Source organism: Lutra lutra, chromosome 9, assembly GCF_902655055.1.
Source record: "Lutra lutra chromosome 9, mLutLut1.2, whole genome shotgun sequence".
Classification (NCBI taxonomy): Eukaryota; Metazoa; Chordata; class Mammalia; order Carnivora; family Mustelidae; genus Lutra; species Lutra lutra.
Window position 1 is genome coordinate 60,323,973 of NC_062286.1, and position 18,094 is coordinate 60,342,066.

Sequence of the window (18,094 nt, forward strand, 5' to 3'; positions counted from 1 at the left end):
TCTAACAGCTCTTTACTATTCTCAAATTATTACTTTCACCATTTTGGGGTAAAAATTTCAAAACTACAGAAAAGCTGCAAATATAGTACAATAAAACGCCATATATTCTTTATCTAGATTCACCCATGATTAATGTCTTGCCTCAGATCATTATTTTTGGTGACTACTTGCAGATTTCATTTATTAATGGAATGGCCAGTTGAATCATACTAAAAATACTAATAAAAAACTAATATTTTTAAGTTTAAAAAAAACTTCTGTTTTTTGTAGTAAGTTTGTTTTACAGGAGGTCATTTGTTCTGAGGACTGAGTTTAGTCCCCCTGTTTCACCAAGTTTTTGCACAAAATTTAAGGAGGCTCACAGTTTCAGGTTCATGCATGACATGGAGAACGAGTATCTCCTTAATAATAAGGCACCTACTGCCAACATTTAAGGAGACACTAACTCGAGTTTGAACAAGTGCCAAGTTTGCACTTACACAAACTCAAGAGTTAATGACTTCTTAATTTTACATCCTAGTTGCCTCTTTTGCTTCACCCAGGTCCTAGCCCTGCTGTGCACTCTGTTGTGGTTCTTTTCATTCTCTGTTTTTGTCTCTTTCTTACTATTAAGCCTATCCAGTACCTGCAGTTGAGAAGGGCTCTGTCATAATTTGCATGAATCTGTTCAAACACCATAGATATGTTCTTCTTCTTCATGTAGTAAAGGGTAAGTAACCGGTGCTTCCTTCACATTTTTCAACAATGTACCCTAAAGTGATCCTGCCGGTTTACATCAATAACACTCACTTTACCATCTGTTGCTAACTGTGTAGACTCTACAGAGTATTTAGCAAATCAGCCAAATTTGTTAATCATCCTTTATCATCAAAGTACACACATAATTTATTTACCTTATTCAGATTCTTTTCCTATATGGGAACACTTTTGTCTCTATAAGGAAAAAAATGGCAATTCAAGTCTCACTTGGAAAACTGTGACATGTACTTTAATTCAGTTACTCCAGAATATATTGATATAAAAGAATAACCTCTCAAAATCACATTTAATTATTATACAAAATTTGTTTCAAAAGTCAGGCATTCTAATCATGGTTTGTTCATTTGTTTTTATTTATTTATTTTTTTTTTGAAGATTTATTTATTTGAAAGAGAAAAAGAGAGAATGGGGTCGGGGAAGAGAAATAATCTTCAAGCAGACTCCCTGCTGAGTGTGGGAAGCCCAATGCAGGGCTCGATCCCAGGACCCCCAAGATCATGACCTGAGCTGAAATCAAGGGCTGGCCACTTAACCAGCCGAGCCACTCAGGCACCCCCCATCCATTTGTTTTCAAACAGAAGTTAGCATTTTTATCTTTCCCATTAAATACAGTCAGAAAAATCAGGAGGCAAATTCTTAGAGATGTTCTCGATTCTATGGTTGCTCATTTTTCCACTTTGCAAAGACCTTTAAATGGGTTACAGCTACTGCACATTTGTCTGTCAAATCTGCCTTATTTGTGCACCATGGCTTGGACTAGAGTGAGACAAGGCAGCGCCTTAGAGCACAAGATTCAAGGACACATTCACTCTTGGGAGTGGTACCGATGTAAAATCTGCCCTTTCTCCAAAAGGAGACAAGTGCCAACTTAAATTTTGTGTCATATAAGCCTCTCTTGCTTCACTCTGGTCCAGGCCCAGCAGTACCTATATCCAAATATATTTTAGAATTGATATTGCAGGTGCCAAAAAAAGGGGAATGTTTCTCAGTATCCTCACCAGTAATTTTATGCTCTGAAAATTATCATATCTATTCAGACATCATTATATAAATGTAGTGAGTTGATTTTGAAGGAAATACTATTTGACTTTTGCTAATTTGAGTTTCTTGTTTGTTTGTCTGTGGGTTTGTTTTTGTTTTTGCATTCTATTGCAGTACTTACTATTCCTAGACTACTTCATGCTCAGTTGCAAAATATTCTGATGATTTTCCTTTGAAGCCCATGATTGGTTTGCAAATGTCATTTAAAAATAACTGTTTCAAGCAGTTATTATTCAGATATTCTCATAGAACAGATACCAAGATTTGGGCTCATTTGCATCTCCACTATAAAACTCACATTTTAATAGCTTTCTATAGTAGAGCCTGCCAACTGTTCCCTAATATTCATTCTACTCTTCCTTCTTAGTTCTAGAGCCCTTGATTTTTAACTGGGTAATACAACTGCCTAGTAATAAAGGTTTATTTTCTAATGTCCCTTGCTAGAGGTAAGTGTGAGTGCTTTTTGTCCTTTTCTTGTTTACTGGAATGGGGCACATGGGCTATGGCTCAAAGATGGCTGTCTTGGAAGTCTGTGCCAAGGATGGGGGGTCAGCAAAACAGGAGACTGGGACCCTAATGCCTTTGTGAGGTTACTGTACTGGCAATGGACCTTCAACATTTTCAAAGACGGAAATAAACTTTTCTTTTATTTAAACTGGCATTTGAGGGGTGACTGGCTGGCTCATCAGTGGAGCAGGCAACTCCTGATCTCAGGTTCTGAGTTCAAGCCCCACGTTGGGTGATGAGATTGCTTAAAAATAAAATCATAAAACAAAAAAACCCAAACATACAAAAAAACAAAACAAAAAAACCCCTGGCATTTGAGGCTTTCTATTGCCCACAGATAATTCCAATTCCAACTGAAATCCCATTAACCAGAGACTCATATGATTAATAAGATCTTAAAAAATAACAATTCTGGGAGGCTCCACAGACATATTAAGAAAAAACAGTTGATTCAGTGTAATTTTTTCTTAACCTTTAGCTAAAATCAGTCATCCTGAAAGAAGCATAGCTTTGCAGGGGGAGATAGTGAATTCCAAAACATAAACTATGTTTCAGTGAGAAAACAGGCTGGACAAAACTATTGTTAAAAAGGTAAAGGCAGACTGAAGACATTTCAGAGAGAGAAGCAGATAAAATCGTCACTGATTCCTGAGGCCGAGTTGTATTCTCTGCCTAGGGTTCTGTACAATCTCCTTGGGTCTTTGTAACAAGTTATCCTTTTGCTTAAGTTAAAAAAAATTTTTTTTCAACCAAATGGCTTGTTTTTAATAGATATAACCAAGAGTACTAACCAATAGAACAGGTGATACATACAAGAGTGTGCCATTTAGTCAGTGTTACTGAGGAACAGCTTACCTTGGTTAAGATATTCAAGTAAGCAGGATCAGGATCAGGGAAATACAAATCAAAACCACAACGAGATACCACCTCACACCAGTCAGAATGGCTAAAATTAACAAGTCAGGAAATAACAGATGCTGGCGAGGATGCGGAGAAAAGGGAACCCTCCTACACTGTTGGTGGGAATGCAAGCTGGTGCAACCACTCTGGAAAACAGCAGGGAGGCTCCTCAAAAAGTTGAAAAGAGAGCTACCCTATGACCCAGCAACTGCAATACTGGGTATTTACCCTAAAGATACAAACGCAGTGATCCGAAGGGGCACATGCACCCGAATGTTTATAGCAGCAATGTCCACAATAGCCAAACTATGGAAAGAACCTAGATGAATGGATAAAGAAGATGTGGTATATATATACAATTGAATACTATGCAGCCATCAAAAGAAATGAAATCTTGCCATTTGTGACAACGTGGATGGAACTAGAGGGTATTATGCTTAGCGAAATAAGTCAGTCGGAGAAAGACAACTATCATATGATCTCCCTGATATGAGGAAGTGGAGATACAATGTGGGGAGCCTGGAGGGTAGGAAAAGAATAAATGAAAGAAGTTGGGATCGGGAGGGAGACAAACCATGAGACTCTTAATCTCACAAAACAAACTGAGGGTTGCTGGGGGGAGGGGGGTTGGGAGAGGGTGATGGGGTTATGGACATTGGGGAGGGTATGTGCTATGGTGAGTGCTGTGAAGTGTGTAAACCTGGCAATTCACAGACCTGTACCCCTGGGGCTAAAAATACATTATATGTTTATAAAAAAATTAAAAAAAATTTAATTTAAAAAAAAAAGATATTCAAGTAAGTAAAAATTTTATAGGCAACTTACCCACCCCCTGGGTCCTATTGTCACTGAATGCAGTTTGACATTTTATTTACAAAATAACTGTGTATTTATCATTGCATTCAATTAAATTCTGATCAGTGTGCTTTTTATTATTTTTCTTGGAAAGTTTGAGATATTTTCAATGTATATATGAGGATATTAACATTTCAATTTTGGGCTCATTGTTTTTTGGCATAAATGGCCTGTCAGCATCATTCTGTAGTTTTGTACAGATAGAAATGAAGTAAGGAACTTTCTAGGAGGTTTTTTTGTGCAAAAGCTGAAAAGGGTTTTTAGGTTTGAATTTGTTGCTAGGACTACTCACAGGAATTGCTGTATGTCATTTTGACTTTGGTTCACCCTGGGTTTCCCACAGTTACTGCAATCTGTACTCAAGTTCAAAAACATACAAGTGTAAAGCATAGGACTTCGCCAGAACTTTCTAGAAAGAAGTAACAATAAAGTGGAGGCCTGAGTTATTTAGCTGGGCCTTGAGATATATGGGGTTTTCACTTTTAGAGATGGAACAATTGGATAGTAGTATCACTGTCAACCATTGGAGCTTCACCAATCAGGATCTTTGAGGGAGCCCTTCTCCACTTGACTAGGCTCATATCATCATCAAATGTGCAGTGGAGCTCTTCGCTATACTATCACAAAAATGTAAGTTTATTTTAATTCTTTCTTGTCATTGATAGTTGGCTATTCATATATTCTGATGTTTATGGAACTGGGTACATAATATTTAATAATATACTTTAGCAACAATGTTATGTTCCTAAACTTGCTCTCATAATTTGAATTGCATTTTATACTATGTTGCATGAATTGTATTTAGGAATTCAGAGTTATATATTTATTAACTTACAGTCACAGTTAGTAAATGATGGTCAGTCACCACTGAGCCTAACTTATCACTTTATTTTATTGGATGGTTGTATATATTTAATGTCAGGTTACTTCTCTCCACACTGGCCTTTTTTCCTAAGTTGTCTTTAAAAATATTACAGTTTTGGGGCGCCTGGGTGGCTCCGTTGGTTGAGCGACTGCTTTCGGCTCAGGTCATGATCCTGGAGTCCCGGGATCGAGTCCCGCATCGGGCTCCCGGCTCCACGGGGAGTCTGCTTCTCTCTCTGACCTTCTCCTTGCTTATATTCTCTCTCACTGTCTCTCTCTCAAATAAATAAAGTATTAAAAAAAATATATTACGGTTTTGGGATGCCTGGGTGGCTGAGTCAATTAAGCATCTACCTTTGGCTCAGGGTCCCAGGTTCCTGGGATTAAGCCCCAAATCAGGCTCCCTGCTCAGTGGGGAGCCTGCTTCTCCCTCTCCCTCTACCCCTCCCCCTGCTCGTGCTCTCTCTCAAATAAATAAAATCTTTTTAAAAAGTATTATGATTTTATCACTTTACAAATACAGAAATCAGAGGTCTGAAGTGTGGAGTTTACATAGATTTACAACACTGTAGAATCTTTAGCTGCCTTCAGGGTAGCTTGAATTTTATTTGCAATATAAGTACATGCTTATTACCACTCTGTTTGTTTAAATTCTGAACTTAGTTCTTTTTCATAAAATAAGTAGTTTCAGTTGACAGGTGGGGAAATTAATCATCTGCCTGAGCACATGTCATTTTATGACAATGAATGCTCTTCGGCTTCTGCAGTCAAGTTATCACTGAGCGCAGTCTGGCATTTTGTTACATCAAACAATTGTGGTGTGATATCCCTTTATTATTCGACTAAAATGTGAACCTGGCTTTTCCCAAAAGCTTTATTTAAACTATTATCTCCTTTCAATTTACAAATAGGAAAATAACTGACCAGAAGCATACCATAAAAGCATTAAAACTCTAATAATTTTAATGGAAATGTTTTGATGTTAAAGGCACCTTCCTGCTTCCCTAAACAGAATATGGTATACAATACAAAATAAGACTTTTTCATATTGACTCAAGGTTACCAACATGGTCAGTTATTTCACTCAGCTTTAATACTACAAAGTCTTCAGGAACTACTAGGAAATAGATAAATATTTAAATATACATACATACATAACACATGCATATTGAATACACCCCATACTACTGTACTTTCTCAGCTGTCATTTATCATTTTTATTAGTCAGTATGCTACTGATTCTAATATTCCTTATCTCATACATAATTGTGTCATCAGTATTTTCTATTTTTTTTTTTTTTGGTTTGGCAATGGTCCATTTTTTAAGATGAAATCTCACATGAATTCCAACATACAAACTGAATGAATATGGATTTCTGCTGTGGAAGTGGAACAGGGAGCCAGTGTCCTGCTGCTGAGCCTCTATACCTGGTCTTCAGAGCAGAACACTGAGGTATCTGATGAAACCCCAGGCCACCATCAAACAATTCAATACCACTAGTCAAACCTAAGAGTGACTTCCTCTATTCTGAAGGATAAACTTTTTTAGAAAATGTTATCTTGTACCTTGTACAGAAGGCAACAATAAAAACATCCATGATCTCATTACTCAGTAACTTCAATTAGTATAACAAATAAAAATGGAAGTAAAAGATGAGTAAGGGTCCCAAGTTCAAACAATACAGAGTATGGGTTTTAGACTCAAAGGACCTGAATTTTAATGCAGGCATTGTCACTACTAGCTTTATCATTTTGAGCAAGTTACTTAACTAAGGTTTAGTTTCTCATATATTAAAAAGAAGATAATGGTATGTATTTCTCAGGCTGTTCTATGGATCAAATGCATACAATAGGCACTATTAAATTCCTTTTCATTCCCCTAGAAAGACAATACGATTTCTTGATCAGCTTCAGACTCCTGATGTACTATAGGAGAGGATGTGGCAGGGAGTAGACAATGGAGTAGAGATTTGGAAGACAAGGGATATGTTTAGGTATTCTTGTGCCCTAATTACTGTCTTTTTACTTTTTTTTCTTTTCCCCCTCTCATGGGTATAGGAATTGGCCATCTCCTTTGCTTTAATTTCTACCATTTGCTGCTTTCATTTAGAGTGGTAATCCCACTTCCACCTTTCCCTAGTCAATTAGAAGATGAAATTTATCCTGGTTTCTCCCCCTAGAGTTACAGGGTTAAAAAATACCTGATTATAAAAACAAACACCTGAAGACTGACTTCTAGAGTAGCAGAGTGAAAACCGCAGGGAACTTACTCTTTCTCTAAAACAATGAAAATACAGGCAAACAGACAATTTTAGGGTCTGACATTTAACAAAAACCAATGAATGAACTGAAAAATCCAAAAGAAATTACTGAACTTCAGTTCCCTTGAGAAAAACAGCAACCCAGGTACCTGAGGTAGAGTATGGCCCAGATATCACACAGTTAATGAAAATAGCAGTTCCAATCCTCTTTCTACTGGCTAAGGGACCTGTGACCTTTACTTTATCCCACGGAGTTGAAGTTCACCTTATTTTCCCCTTAACTACTTGTGAGAATTAAATAATGTAATATAAACAAAACACCCATGAATTGATGGCCAAAAGTTACTTACCTAAAAAACTTGCTAAATCCAACATTTCTACCTTAAACACACAAGATATCATACTATTTGCAACCAAATCATGTAAAAGCTTTAGAGTTGTTCCAACAATGTGTCTTACCTTTTCATGTAATTATTATGCATTAAAACTTCTAAAAATAGTGACAATAAGGCCAAAATTTTAACTTGACATAAATAAAAATGACAGTATTGAAATTGTTCAATAAAGCATTTCTCTGCCCTGGGCCTCAATCTTTCCAGTACATTTCTCAAAGGAGGATTTCTATTCATTCCTCTGTATCAGTGCAAGCTGTCCCTCACACTGAACTGCTTTAGGGTATCCTTTCTTTAAAGCACCATCCCTACAATTATAATGTCTTTCTTCCTTTATTTCAAAACAGCATTTAAAAAATCTTCACTCAAACTATCCAGTCATACTCTTCTATAAATTTACAGGCTCCCAAACATATACACAGTATTGCAGTACAAGGGATTTATTTGGATTTTAGTTTTAAATCATCAAAGATAGCAAATAATGACTTTTTAAAATTCAAATTAAATTACATGGAGGGAAAAAAAAGATAAATATAATACATGTTTTTACTAAGAATAAACTCCTACCTTAGGAGAAGTGGAGAGATCTCTTCCTGCAGAAATAACGGTGTTTTCATTTACTCCTCCTGTTTTTGGTGAGATGGCTGGTGGGGCTGGAGCTTTTCTTTTCACTCTCCTTTCAGTTTCTAGTTCTTGAACTGGAGTTACCAAATTATTTGGAGAAAGAGTTGGTTTAGGTTCATAAAAAGGATTAGATCTAAATGAAAGAAGAAGTATTGTTAAATGTTACTCTAAAAATAGTTCACTCCTAACTAAAATAATAAAAAAATAAAAATTTATAAAACTATAAAATACTGAAAATGATAAGGAGAAACCCAAACTAGTAATAACCTACAATTTGGAAACAATCACTATTAATCTATTTTTTATGAATCATTAACAATAAAATTTTTCCCTTTTAAAAACTATTTTTAAATTTTTTTCATACAGTTGGCTCTATTGTATATAGAGCCTTAGAAAACTGTTTATAGTAATAGTAAATCCCATATATTCCCCATACCCAAGGTAAAGGAAGTAAGATATGGAAACACTGATTTGCTTTTTTTATGCTCCCCACATCAAACATTCTTTTTTTTCCTTGCACTTCATCCCTTCTCATTAGGATGAAATGCACTTAGAAGTTCACTCAGCAAGGCTGTATTAATAATAAATTCTCCCAGGCATTGAAAATGTCTTTATGTCACACTTAAATGATAATTTAGCTAGGTAGAAAATTCTAGTTGTAAGTTAATTCATCTCAGCACTCTGATGATATTAGCCCACTGTCAGCCTAGTATTGTTCTTTTATAAGTCATCTTTTATCTTTCTGGTTGCTGTTAGGATCTTCTTTTTTCTTCTGGTTTTGAGTAATTTTACTATGATATGTCTAGGTGTGGATTTCTTTTAATTTAACCTGTTTCAGGCTCCTTATATCTCCTGAGTCTGAAGATGCAGGTTTCATTAGTTCTGAAAAATTATCAACCATTATCTCCTTGATAGCCTCTTCTCTATTTCCTCTATTCTCTTCTTTAGAAAATCTTATCAGATGTATGCTGAATTATCTCTCTCCTTCATATGTTTACAAAATTTTCATTTCTCCCGTGTTATATTCTGGATAATTCCTCATATCTATGATCCAGTTAACTACTTCTCTCTTCATCTGTGTCTAATTTAATGTTTAATTCTCCAGAATTTTTAATTCTGATAAGCATTTTTCTTTATGTGGCTGTGTATAGAATACCTCAGGTATAGAGATCTGAGTCATTAATCAGTTAAACATATTTACTTCAGAGTCTCTATATGATAAATCTATTACTTCAAGTTTCTGCATGGACAATCCTAGTGTTTCTTGTCTCCTGACTCTCTTAGTAGTATACTGTTTCCTTCTATGATCTGTAATTCTAGATTTCGAGTTCAGGGCTTAATCTGAGGAAATCCTGCATAGTCTGAGCTGGGAGTGTCTCCCTTCAATGTTTATGTTTGTATTTGCCAAGTGCTTCAGGAGCCATTTTATGTTCTTTTTTCTTGGCTTGGAGGATCCCAGGCCACCCTACCAATAAAATGTCAAATCCATGGAGAATTTGGGTGGGCCTATGTGCTTATAACGTTTCTGGGAAGACTTTTTTTTTTTTTTTTTCTCTACCTACAGTCTAGGCCCAGGCAAAAAACCTTCCTTGTTAACTCCTTTTATGAATAGATGACTTTTTTTTTTTTGCATTAGTTATCCGTAGACACAAGTATCTGGTATATGTGATGATTATTCTTCCTATAAACTGTTATCCTGGTTTTTATTAGTTTGTTACATTTTTTCCCCCAACACCAACACCTAGAATCCTATATGTAAAGAATAAAATTTCTGAGTCCACAAGGCTAAGAACCAGCTGACCCAAATACAGTGATTATTCCAAGGGAATTCCACCTAGTCATATAAGGTCTGTACTGGTAATGACACTGTTTTAATTACAAATGCTCTTTTAACTACAACAGTATCAGACTCATTAAGAACCAATACCAATTATGTACACCTTTAACTAAGAACTTACATGTGGACAGTCAAAGCATGCGACTGGGTACCAAGTAGATATGGATCAGAGATGGGAAATATATCATAATTGTGATGTCATTCTTATGCTGTACTCATGGCAACAATGAGTGTCATGGGATTCTTTCCACTGAGCTAGGGTACAGCCACAGAATCTCTCTCAACTCTGCTCAAGGTAGTTGCTTTTAACTGAATGGGGTTGGCATTTACAAAGAAACCTATTTCCTGTTCTTCCTCTTCTTATGTCTGTGCATTTAAAAGAATAAGAACAGGAAACTGCACTTGAAAATTTGTTTTTCAGACAAAATATTCTTGCCTAGTAAGTGATCAAGACATGCTTGAAGTATTCACATCCCATGTTTACAACTGGAGAAGAACTTGGGGATATCAAAATAAGGAACAATGTTAAAATAACTAGGTATTCAGAAAAAGCTCAGTATTCTCTCTGAAAAGAGACATGAAAGGTATAACATCTAGCCTAGAATGGAGGGCTTACCAATTACATTATAATTAAGATTAAGGAAGTGTTTATGCGGTGCTAGGCACTATTTTAAGTATTTCATATGTATTAACCCATTTAATCCCTACAAGTTTGTTCCTTGGGCTGATTAAACTGAGAGCCGCATACAGCTATTTTTCAAACTCTAAAAGTAGTTTGAAGGGAGGTAAATGTAAAGAAAGAAGATGAAAACATTTTTTTTTTAAACTCCAAAACTTAAAAGAGAGAAAAATCTTTTCCCTCCCAAACTTACTACTTGCCAACTAATGTTAAATATTTTAGAACTAGGGGCACCTGGGTGGCTCAGTTGGTTAAGCGACTGCCTTCGGCTTAGGTCATGATCCCAGGATCCTGGGATGGACCATGGCATGGGGCTCCCTGCTCAGGGGGAGGCCTGCTTCTCCCTCTTCCTCTGCCTGCTGCTCTGCCTACTTGTGCTCTCTATTTCTGTCAAATGAATAAATAAAATCTTTAAAAACAATAAAAAAGTTTCAGAACTAAACAGACCCATTTCAATCTAACTCAATTAATTATTTAGGTGATATTCTAAAAAATTCTTCTTGGTTAGGTCTGTCTAGAATAAACTACCGTAACAGTTTGTAAGATGGTAGCTGTCACAATAATCATTATTATTATTTTGTTATGTAAATATGGCTAGTCTTAAGACAACTTAAGAAGTGTTAGAGGACATTTATATTGCAAAAGGATTTGTACTTCAAAGCCTTCAAAGAAAACTGACAAAATCCCTTAAAACAGGTATGATTTGGTACACTTTATTTAACTTAGAATACTCAGTTGTATGTAATTTTTATAAAAACATATCTAGTATGTATACAAAGGTAAGTAGATATTATCCTCTTCTTCCTATTTCTGCCTGCTTCAAACCACTTAGGTCTCCCTCTAATCACTTGAATATTAGTATTCCTGTCAAAAGAAGGTAAATGCAAGTAAAAAGGAAGCTCATAATCAGCTGATTTCCAAAGCTGGATCATAAGACTCATATTACTAGAAACATAATCAAAACAGACATTTTCTTGAAACAATTAGAGCTATGTTTCTCAATCTGTTTTACACTATAACATGTAGTAAAAATGAAATTGGTATGTCATGTTATCATAAAAACATAGGAAGTTGCTGGAAAAATCAGGGTACCAGGGACTCCAGCTGCCCTGGACCATGCCTCACCGCCAGAAAGACTAAAGGAATGAGTGTCTCTGCACACCTACAATCTACTGGTGAGAAAATAGCGTGCTAGGCACCACCACTTGCTAGTTACTAAGTAAGAGTAAGACAAGCTTCTACTACTAAGTGCTTTGAATGACCCTCCCCTATGGATCAGAGATTTCTAACAAAAACTGAATTTAAAAACAAAAACAAAAACAAAACTGAATTTCCTACTCTTTTTTTTTTTTTCTTCAAGATTTTATTCATTTGACAGAGACACAGTGAGAGAGGGAACACAGGCAGGATGAGTGGGAGAGGGAGAAGCAGACTCCCTGCCGAGCAGGGAGCCTGATGCTGGCTGAAGGCAGATGCTTAATGACTGAGCCACCCACGTGCCCCTGAATTTCCTACTCTTAAAGAATAACCAGGATATGATTATATTTATATGAAGTGTCCAGAATACTCCAATCCGTTTGGACAAAAAGGAGACTAATGGTTTTAGGAGGCAGGGGAAGGGAGGAATTGAAACTGACCGCTAACAGGTAAAGGATTTCTTTTTGGGGTGACAAAAATGCTCTGGAATTAGATTGTGGTGATGGCTGCACAACACAGCGAATTAGCTAAGAACCACTGAAGTGTACACTTTAAATACAGAGTTTTATGTTTTGTGAAGTATATCTTAATAAAAAAAGGTGCTATTAAAAAAGTGACTAGTATACACTGTGCTATATAAAAGTGAATATATATGAAATATATGGTTATGAACATGCTCCCTTCTCTATAAAATAAATTATATAATTACTGATCAACGCATTTTTTAAAATACTTAATATTTTTAGCAAAGGAAAGTTACTTAAGCAACTAGCATAATTTCCACATTCTGTTGATTATCTATGATTTGAATAACCTATTTCAGGGCTTCCTATATCACTTTGAATAAGTAAAGATTATTTTTATCCTTGTATTATATACTTGAGTAGTAGATTAGTTAATCATTAACTCACTGTGAACTAAAAATTCATCATTTACATTAAGTGGAAAACTGGACAGAATAATTTTAAGTGACAATTTTCATTGCTTAGAAAATAATTTATCTGGGGCACCTGGGTGGTTCAGTGGGTTAAAGCCTCTCCCTTTTGCTCAGGTCATGATCCCAGGGTCCTGGGATTGAGCCCCGCATCCGGCTCTCTGCTCAGCAGGGACCCTGCTTCCTCTCTCTCTGCCTGCCTCTGCCTGCCTCTCTGTCTGCTTGTGATCTCTGTCTGTCAAATAAATAAATAAAATCTTAAAAAAAAAAAAAAAGACAAGAATTCATCCAAGAAAAAGAATTACAGAAAGAAAAACTATAAGTTGATTAGAAATAGAATTAACATACTGAAAAAATAATAAAATACGAAGCAAGGGTATAGTGAAATCTGTAGTCTTTTCCTCTCACTCTGAAACTTTACATTTCTTTGGAAAAACCACATTTCTTAAATGAGTGTGTAAGGTCTCTGAATAAAATTCAAAGACAACTTTTCTTTGTAAATGGACATACAACCATACCAGAAATAATTTTATGCTGGAAGAGTCATTTCATAAATGTCTTGAAAAAATATTATTGCTTTCTCAGTTTTCACTTTTGCTACATAAACTAATGGCTGAACTAACTCCCAAACACAAGAAACTGAGAAAACCCCTGTGTTTGCTAAGCACACAGGACACATGCTACTAGCACTGAAGGGTATTTACTTTCTCTTAGTGCTGATGGATATACTGAGGTTCTGAAGGTTGCTTTACACATCAAAGTACTCAGCACTATTCATTTGTGATAGTTTTATGTCAGAGGATGCAGGAAGAGTTTGGTAATGGAAGATGAGTAATACAGGCTTTTCACTCGATGAAAGGTCATAAGTTTATTATTGAAGTAAGAACAAATTTTGGAAGATTTCTGCTAATGTAATTGGACCTACAGACTTTTGGACAAAAAGGAGGAGAAAAAGAGTTCTCCCTGAACTCTCACATTAGCTGATGAGCAATCTTTAGAATATATATGTATATTCCCATTAAAAAAAAAAAGCTAAAGTGTTTATAGGTTCCCTCTGGTAATCTCAGATGATTGAGCAATTTAGAATGTTCTTTATTCATGGGAAACTTGTAAGGACTGTGACTTTCATGTGGAAAAAAAGAATAGTCAAAAGGAAACACCCAGTGATTCTGATTTTAGTTTTTATTAAGGCATTTTAAAAGTTTAAGCAAACATTAGATGTCTCTTTAATTTGTTAATAGGAGAAAGCAGGGTGTGTGTGTGTGTATGTTGTGTAATACTCATGCATCTTGGAATGACTGAATGCTTGTACTTAAAGTTTATATTTACATTCAAATACTCTAGGTGTGTGGCTATTACTCAGCACCTACACCACCCATGAGGAATTTTATTTTGATCACACATTAGCTATTTCAAAGAAAACAGATATAACTTTAGCAAGAGTTGAGCTAACTTTTTCAACCCCTATAGTTATTAATCAGTATTGAAATCTAAACCTAGGTTTGGAATCAACTGATCACTACCATGTATTTCCATGTACTTATAGAAAGTGAGAACTTTTTTAGGTTTTATTAAAATATAACTAGGCCCATGGAAGCATGTAGCACATGTGAGAATCACAGGCCATGTGGTGTAAAATGGAAAAAGCTTGAGAAATGCAGTTCCAAAGCAACAGAAAACAAGTCAACTACTTCATTCTTCAAAGCAAGTCTTTCAAATATTTCAATTTGGTTATTGTAGTTCTCTAAAATAATCTCTGTGTCCCTATGCCCTCTTTTGATGTGGTTTCTGGACATTTTGATGACTCTGTTGCTCTATTCTTTTAATGCTCTGAATCATCAATGCCCCTTGTAAAGAGCAGCACCCAGAAGTAAAATAGTGCTCAAAACAAGAGCTGACAATGCACAGGAAAGAAATGGCCTCTCTTTCTTAACACCAAGCAATTGCTCCCAACATTTATACAGGAGCCTTTTTTTTTTTTTTAATTCCCTCTCAGTCTATAATATCCCCATTATTTTGAAAGGTTTTCCTATTAAACTGTATTTTTAAAGGAATAACTATTTTTCACAAGATCTAAATAATCTTAATATACTAAAATTCACATATTTCTGAGAAAAACAAAGACCCATATAGCCTTACTACAAGTAAACATGTAATTACTCTTCTATTAATTCCATCATCACCTGTGTCATTTCTGCATCCATACCTAGTGACTGAATTTCCTCCTCATGATGGGTCAGGTTTTCCTGCTTCTTTATATGCTTGACAGATTTTTGACTGGTTGTCAGACACTGTCAATTTTATGTTTTGGGTGCTGGATTTTTTGGTATTCCTTTTGGTATCTCTGGTATATCTGCATGACGTGCAGATAAGTTACTTGGAAATATTCTGATTCTTTGAGCCTTGCTTTTAAGCTCTGTTAGGCAAGCCCAGAACAGCCTTTACTGCAGGGCTAATCTCACCACATTTTTGAGACACTCTGATGAGGACCTGACTTGATGTCCCATGTATAAGGAACTGCTTGGAAACAAACTATTCTTGGTCCTGGGTGAACTCCAGGGATGTTTCTGTGAGATTCTTTGTCCTTAATAATTTCCTCATATGTATGCTCTCATCAATACTTAGCTAAAGTCTCAGGGGGAACCTTCTACAGATCTCTGAAACTCAGTTTCTGAGTAGCTCTCTCCTCTCAGATACCCTGTCCACAATTCTATTCTATCTCTTCAGTACCCCCAAAGTCCAAACTGTTTCCTCAATCCATGGAGATTACTAGGACTTTTAGGCTCTTCTTCCCTGAACTAGAGTTGGAAATTCTCTCCCATAAATAAAGCTTGGAGAAGCACAGGGCTCGCTTTTGTTTCTGTTCTCTCAGAAATCACTGCCCTGTGCTATTTGCATACAATATCTGAAAACCATTTTTTCATATATTTCATTCAGCTTTTTAGTTTTTTAAGACAAGAAGCTATATCCAGTCTATTACTTCATCTATTACTTCCACCTCCAGCTAGAGGTGGAAGTTTTGTTGTTGCTGTTTAACACACTCAGGGCCACAATCTGCAGCCACACAGGCTGTGGACTGTGTAACTCCAGAATACCATGTGCACACACCCTTCTCCTATCTTTACCCTAAATTTGAGTAAAATGGCATACTAATCATACTGACTTTTTAAAATGAGCTTGTAACAATAATACTCATATTTCGGTAAGAATAATAACTCAAATGAAGACAATTCCTAATTTATAATAGCTATGGTCTTGTTTGGCATTTGACAGTAAGTGTTCTCATCAAAACGATATCATAAATGACGATTTGGTTCCCACAAGAGAACTAACATTATTGAAGTGTAATGCCTACAGTAACTGGTTAAAAACACCTAAGCACCATTTATAATGTAGTTTTTGTGACAAGACACAATTGGAATTCTAACTAGAGATTTCAATAACATACTTCTCTCCGTCATTAATTTAGGGTGCACATACGTTCACATGGAAGAGGGTGGAAGAATAAGCATCAAAATCATAAAAATTCAGATGGACATTAGATACTAACTTGTAAACTGTATATTAATGCTGGGACAGAACTCTTTTTACCAATGTAAAACTATTACAGAATCATCTCTTTAAACATAGAGACTGACTTATGAGGATTGCAGAATAAAATGTACTTACTCATCCAACTCCTCTTCTTCTGTTTTAGAGCTATCAGCATAGAGGTACTTGCTCATGTCCACAGGTCTTACATTTTTTCTTTTTGTAGACTGAGGAGGAGAGTCCTTTATAGTTACAAAAGTTTCTGGCTCATCGAATGGGTTCAAATACTGTGGAGTTTGTATCTCTTTAAAGGGATTATAGCTATTACTATAAAAAGATTCCTCTGATTTTTTAGGTGATGCTGTTTCAGTGATGGGTTCTATAAAACAATAGCAAAAAATGAATTAAACAAATACTATCTCATATTTTCTTATATTCTTAAGTGTTTACAAAAATAATCTTTAATTAATACTCAATGAGGCTGAAAGAGTCAAAACAACAATACATTTTAGAGGGGCTAAGTTCAGAAGATGTGTTACCTAAGATCTTTGTCTACTTCTCCAGGAATGCTGCTCCCTCAAACGGTAGCTTTGAACAGGCTATTTTTATTTTTTAATTTAATTTAATTCTATTTTATTTTATTTACAGGGGGAGAGGGGGAGGAGGCATGGAGAGAGGGAGACAGAGAATCTTTTTATTTTTAGCTTTAAAATTATATTTTATTTTATATTTTTAAAAATTTTTTTTTCAACAAAGTATTATGGATTTTATTTTTTTTTAATTTAAAAAATTTTTTATAAACATATAATGTATTATTAGCCCCAGGGGTACAGGTCTGTGAATCACCAGGTTTATACACTTCACAGCACTCACCATAGCACATTCCCTCCCCAATGTCCATAACCCCACCAACCTCTCCCTACCCACCTCCCCCCAGCCACCCTCAGTTTGTTTTGTAACATTAAGAGTCTCTTTTGGTTTGTCTCCCTCCCGATCCCATCTTGTTTCATTTATTCTTTTCCTACCCCCCTAATATCCTCGCACGTTGCATCTCTACTTCCTCATTATCAGGGAGATCATATGATAGTTGAGACAGAGAATCTTAAGCAGGCTTTGCACCCAGCATGGAGTCCAACGTGGGCTTGATCTCACAACCCTGAGATCATGACCTGAGCCAAAATCAAGAGTCACACACTTAACCAACTGAGCCACCTAGGCGCCCCTAAAATGGCATCTCTGGAATACCCTTGGAGTCTCTAATATTATTAGCGTTACAGTATCTAATATTTGAAATTTTAACCTTCCTAGAGGACAATTCTATTATTATTTTATTTGCCTATACTAGTTTGCCATCTTAAACTGATATAAAATACATTCGTTTTTAAGAACATAAAGTGGATTAAATTTTGAAGTTGGTTTTGGTAACTACAGAAGCAGAGACCACTCAGGGAACTAAAAATTCTCTCTGGACTGTATCAAATATATACCCACGTATCACTGAATTCGTTTCGCAAAGCCTTCCAAGAGTAGGTTTCTGTATGCTACAAGACCTTAAAATTTAGAGCTTTAATGAGATGGGTTGATTTTTTTCAATATAACTTTGATCCAATAAGTACTCTATTTAGTAATGTAAAGGACTAACATAAGAATCTCATGTAGAAAGCGCTACATTAAAGTCATATTGATAAGTTGATAGATATGTTACACCAAATT

The 18,094-nt window shown here is 35.7% G+C and overlaps 1 protein-coding gene across 10 annotated transcripts in view; it reads right to left on the minus strand.

Moving 5' to 3' along the window:
• Window positions 1–18,094, minus strand: part of EHBP1 (EH domain binding protein 1) — a 356,920-nt gene that overhangs the window by 159,529 nt on the left and 179,297 nt on the right. For all 10 annotated transcript variants that reach the window (XM_047743935.1, XM_047743932.1, XM_047743933.1 and 7 more), the window contains 2 exons: window positions 16,520–16,760; window positions 8,147–8,336 (listed from right to left, as the gene is read on the minus strand). In XM_047743935.1, coding sequence (XP_047599891.1) covers window positions 8,147–8,336; window positions 16,520–16,760 — 431 coding nt within the window. The remainder of the gene's footprint in view (window positions 1–8,146; window positions 8,337–16,519; window positions 16,761–18,094) is intronic.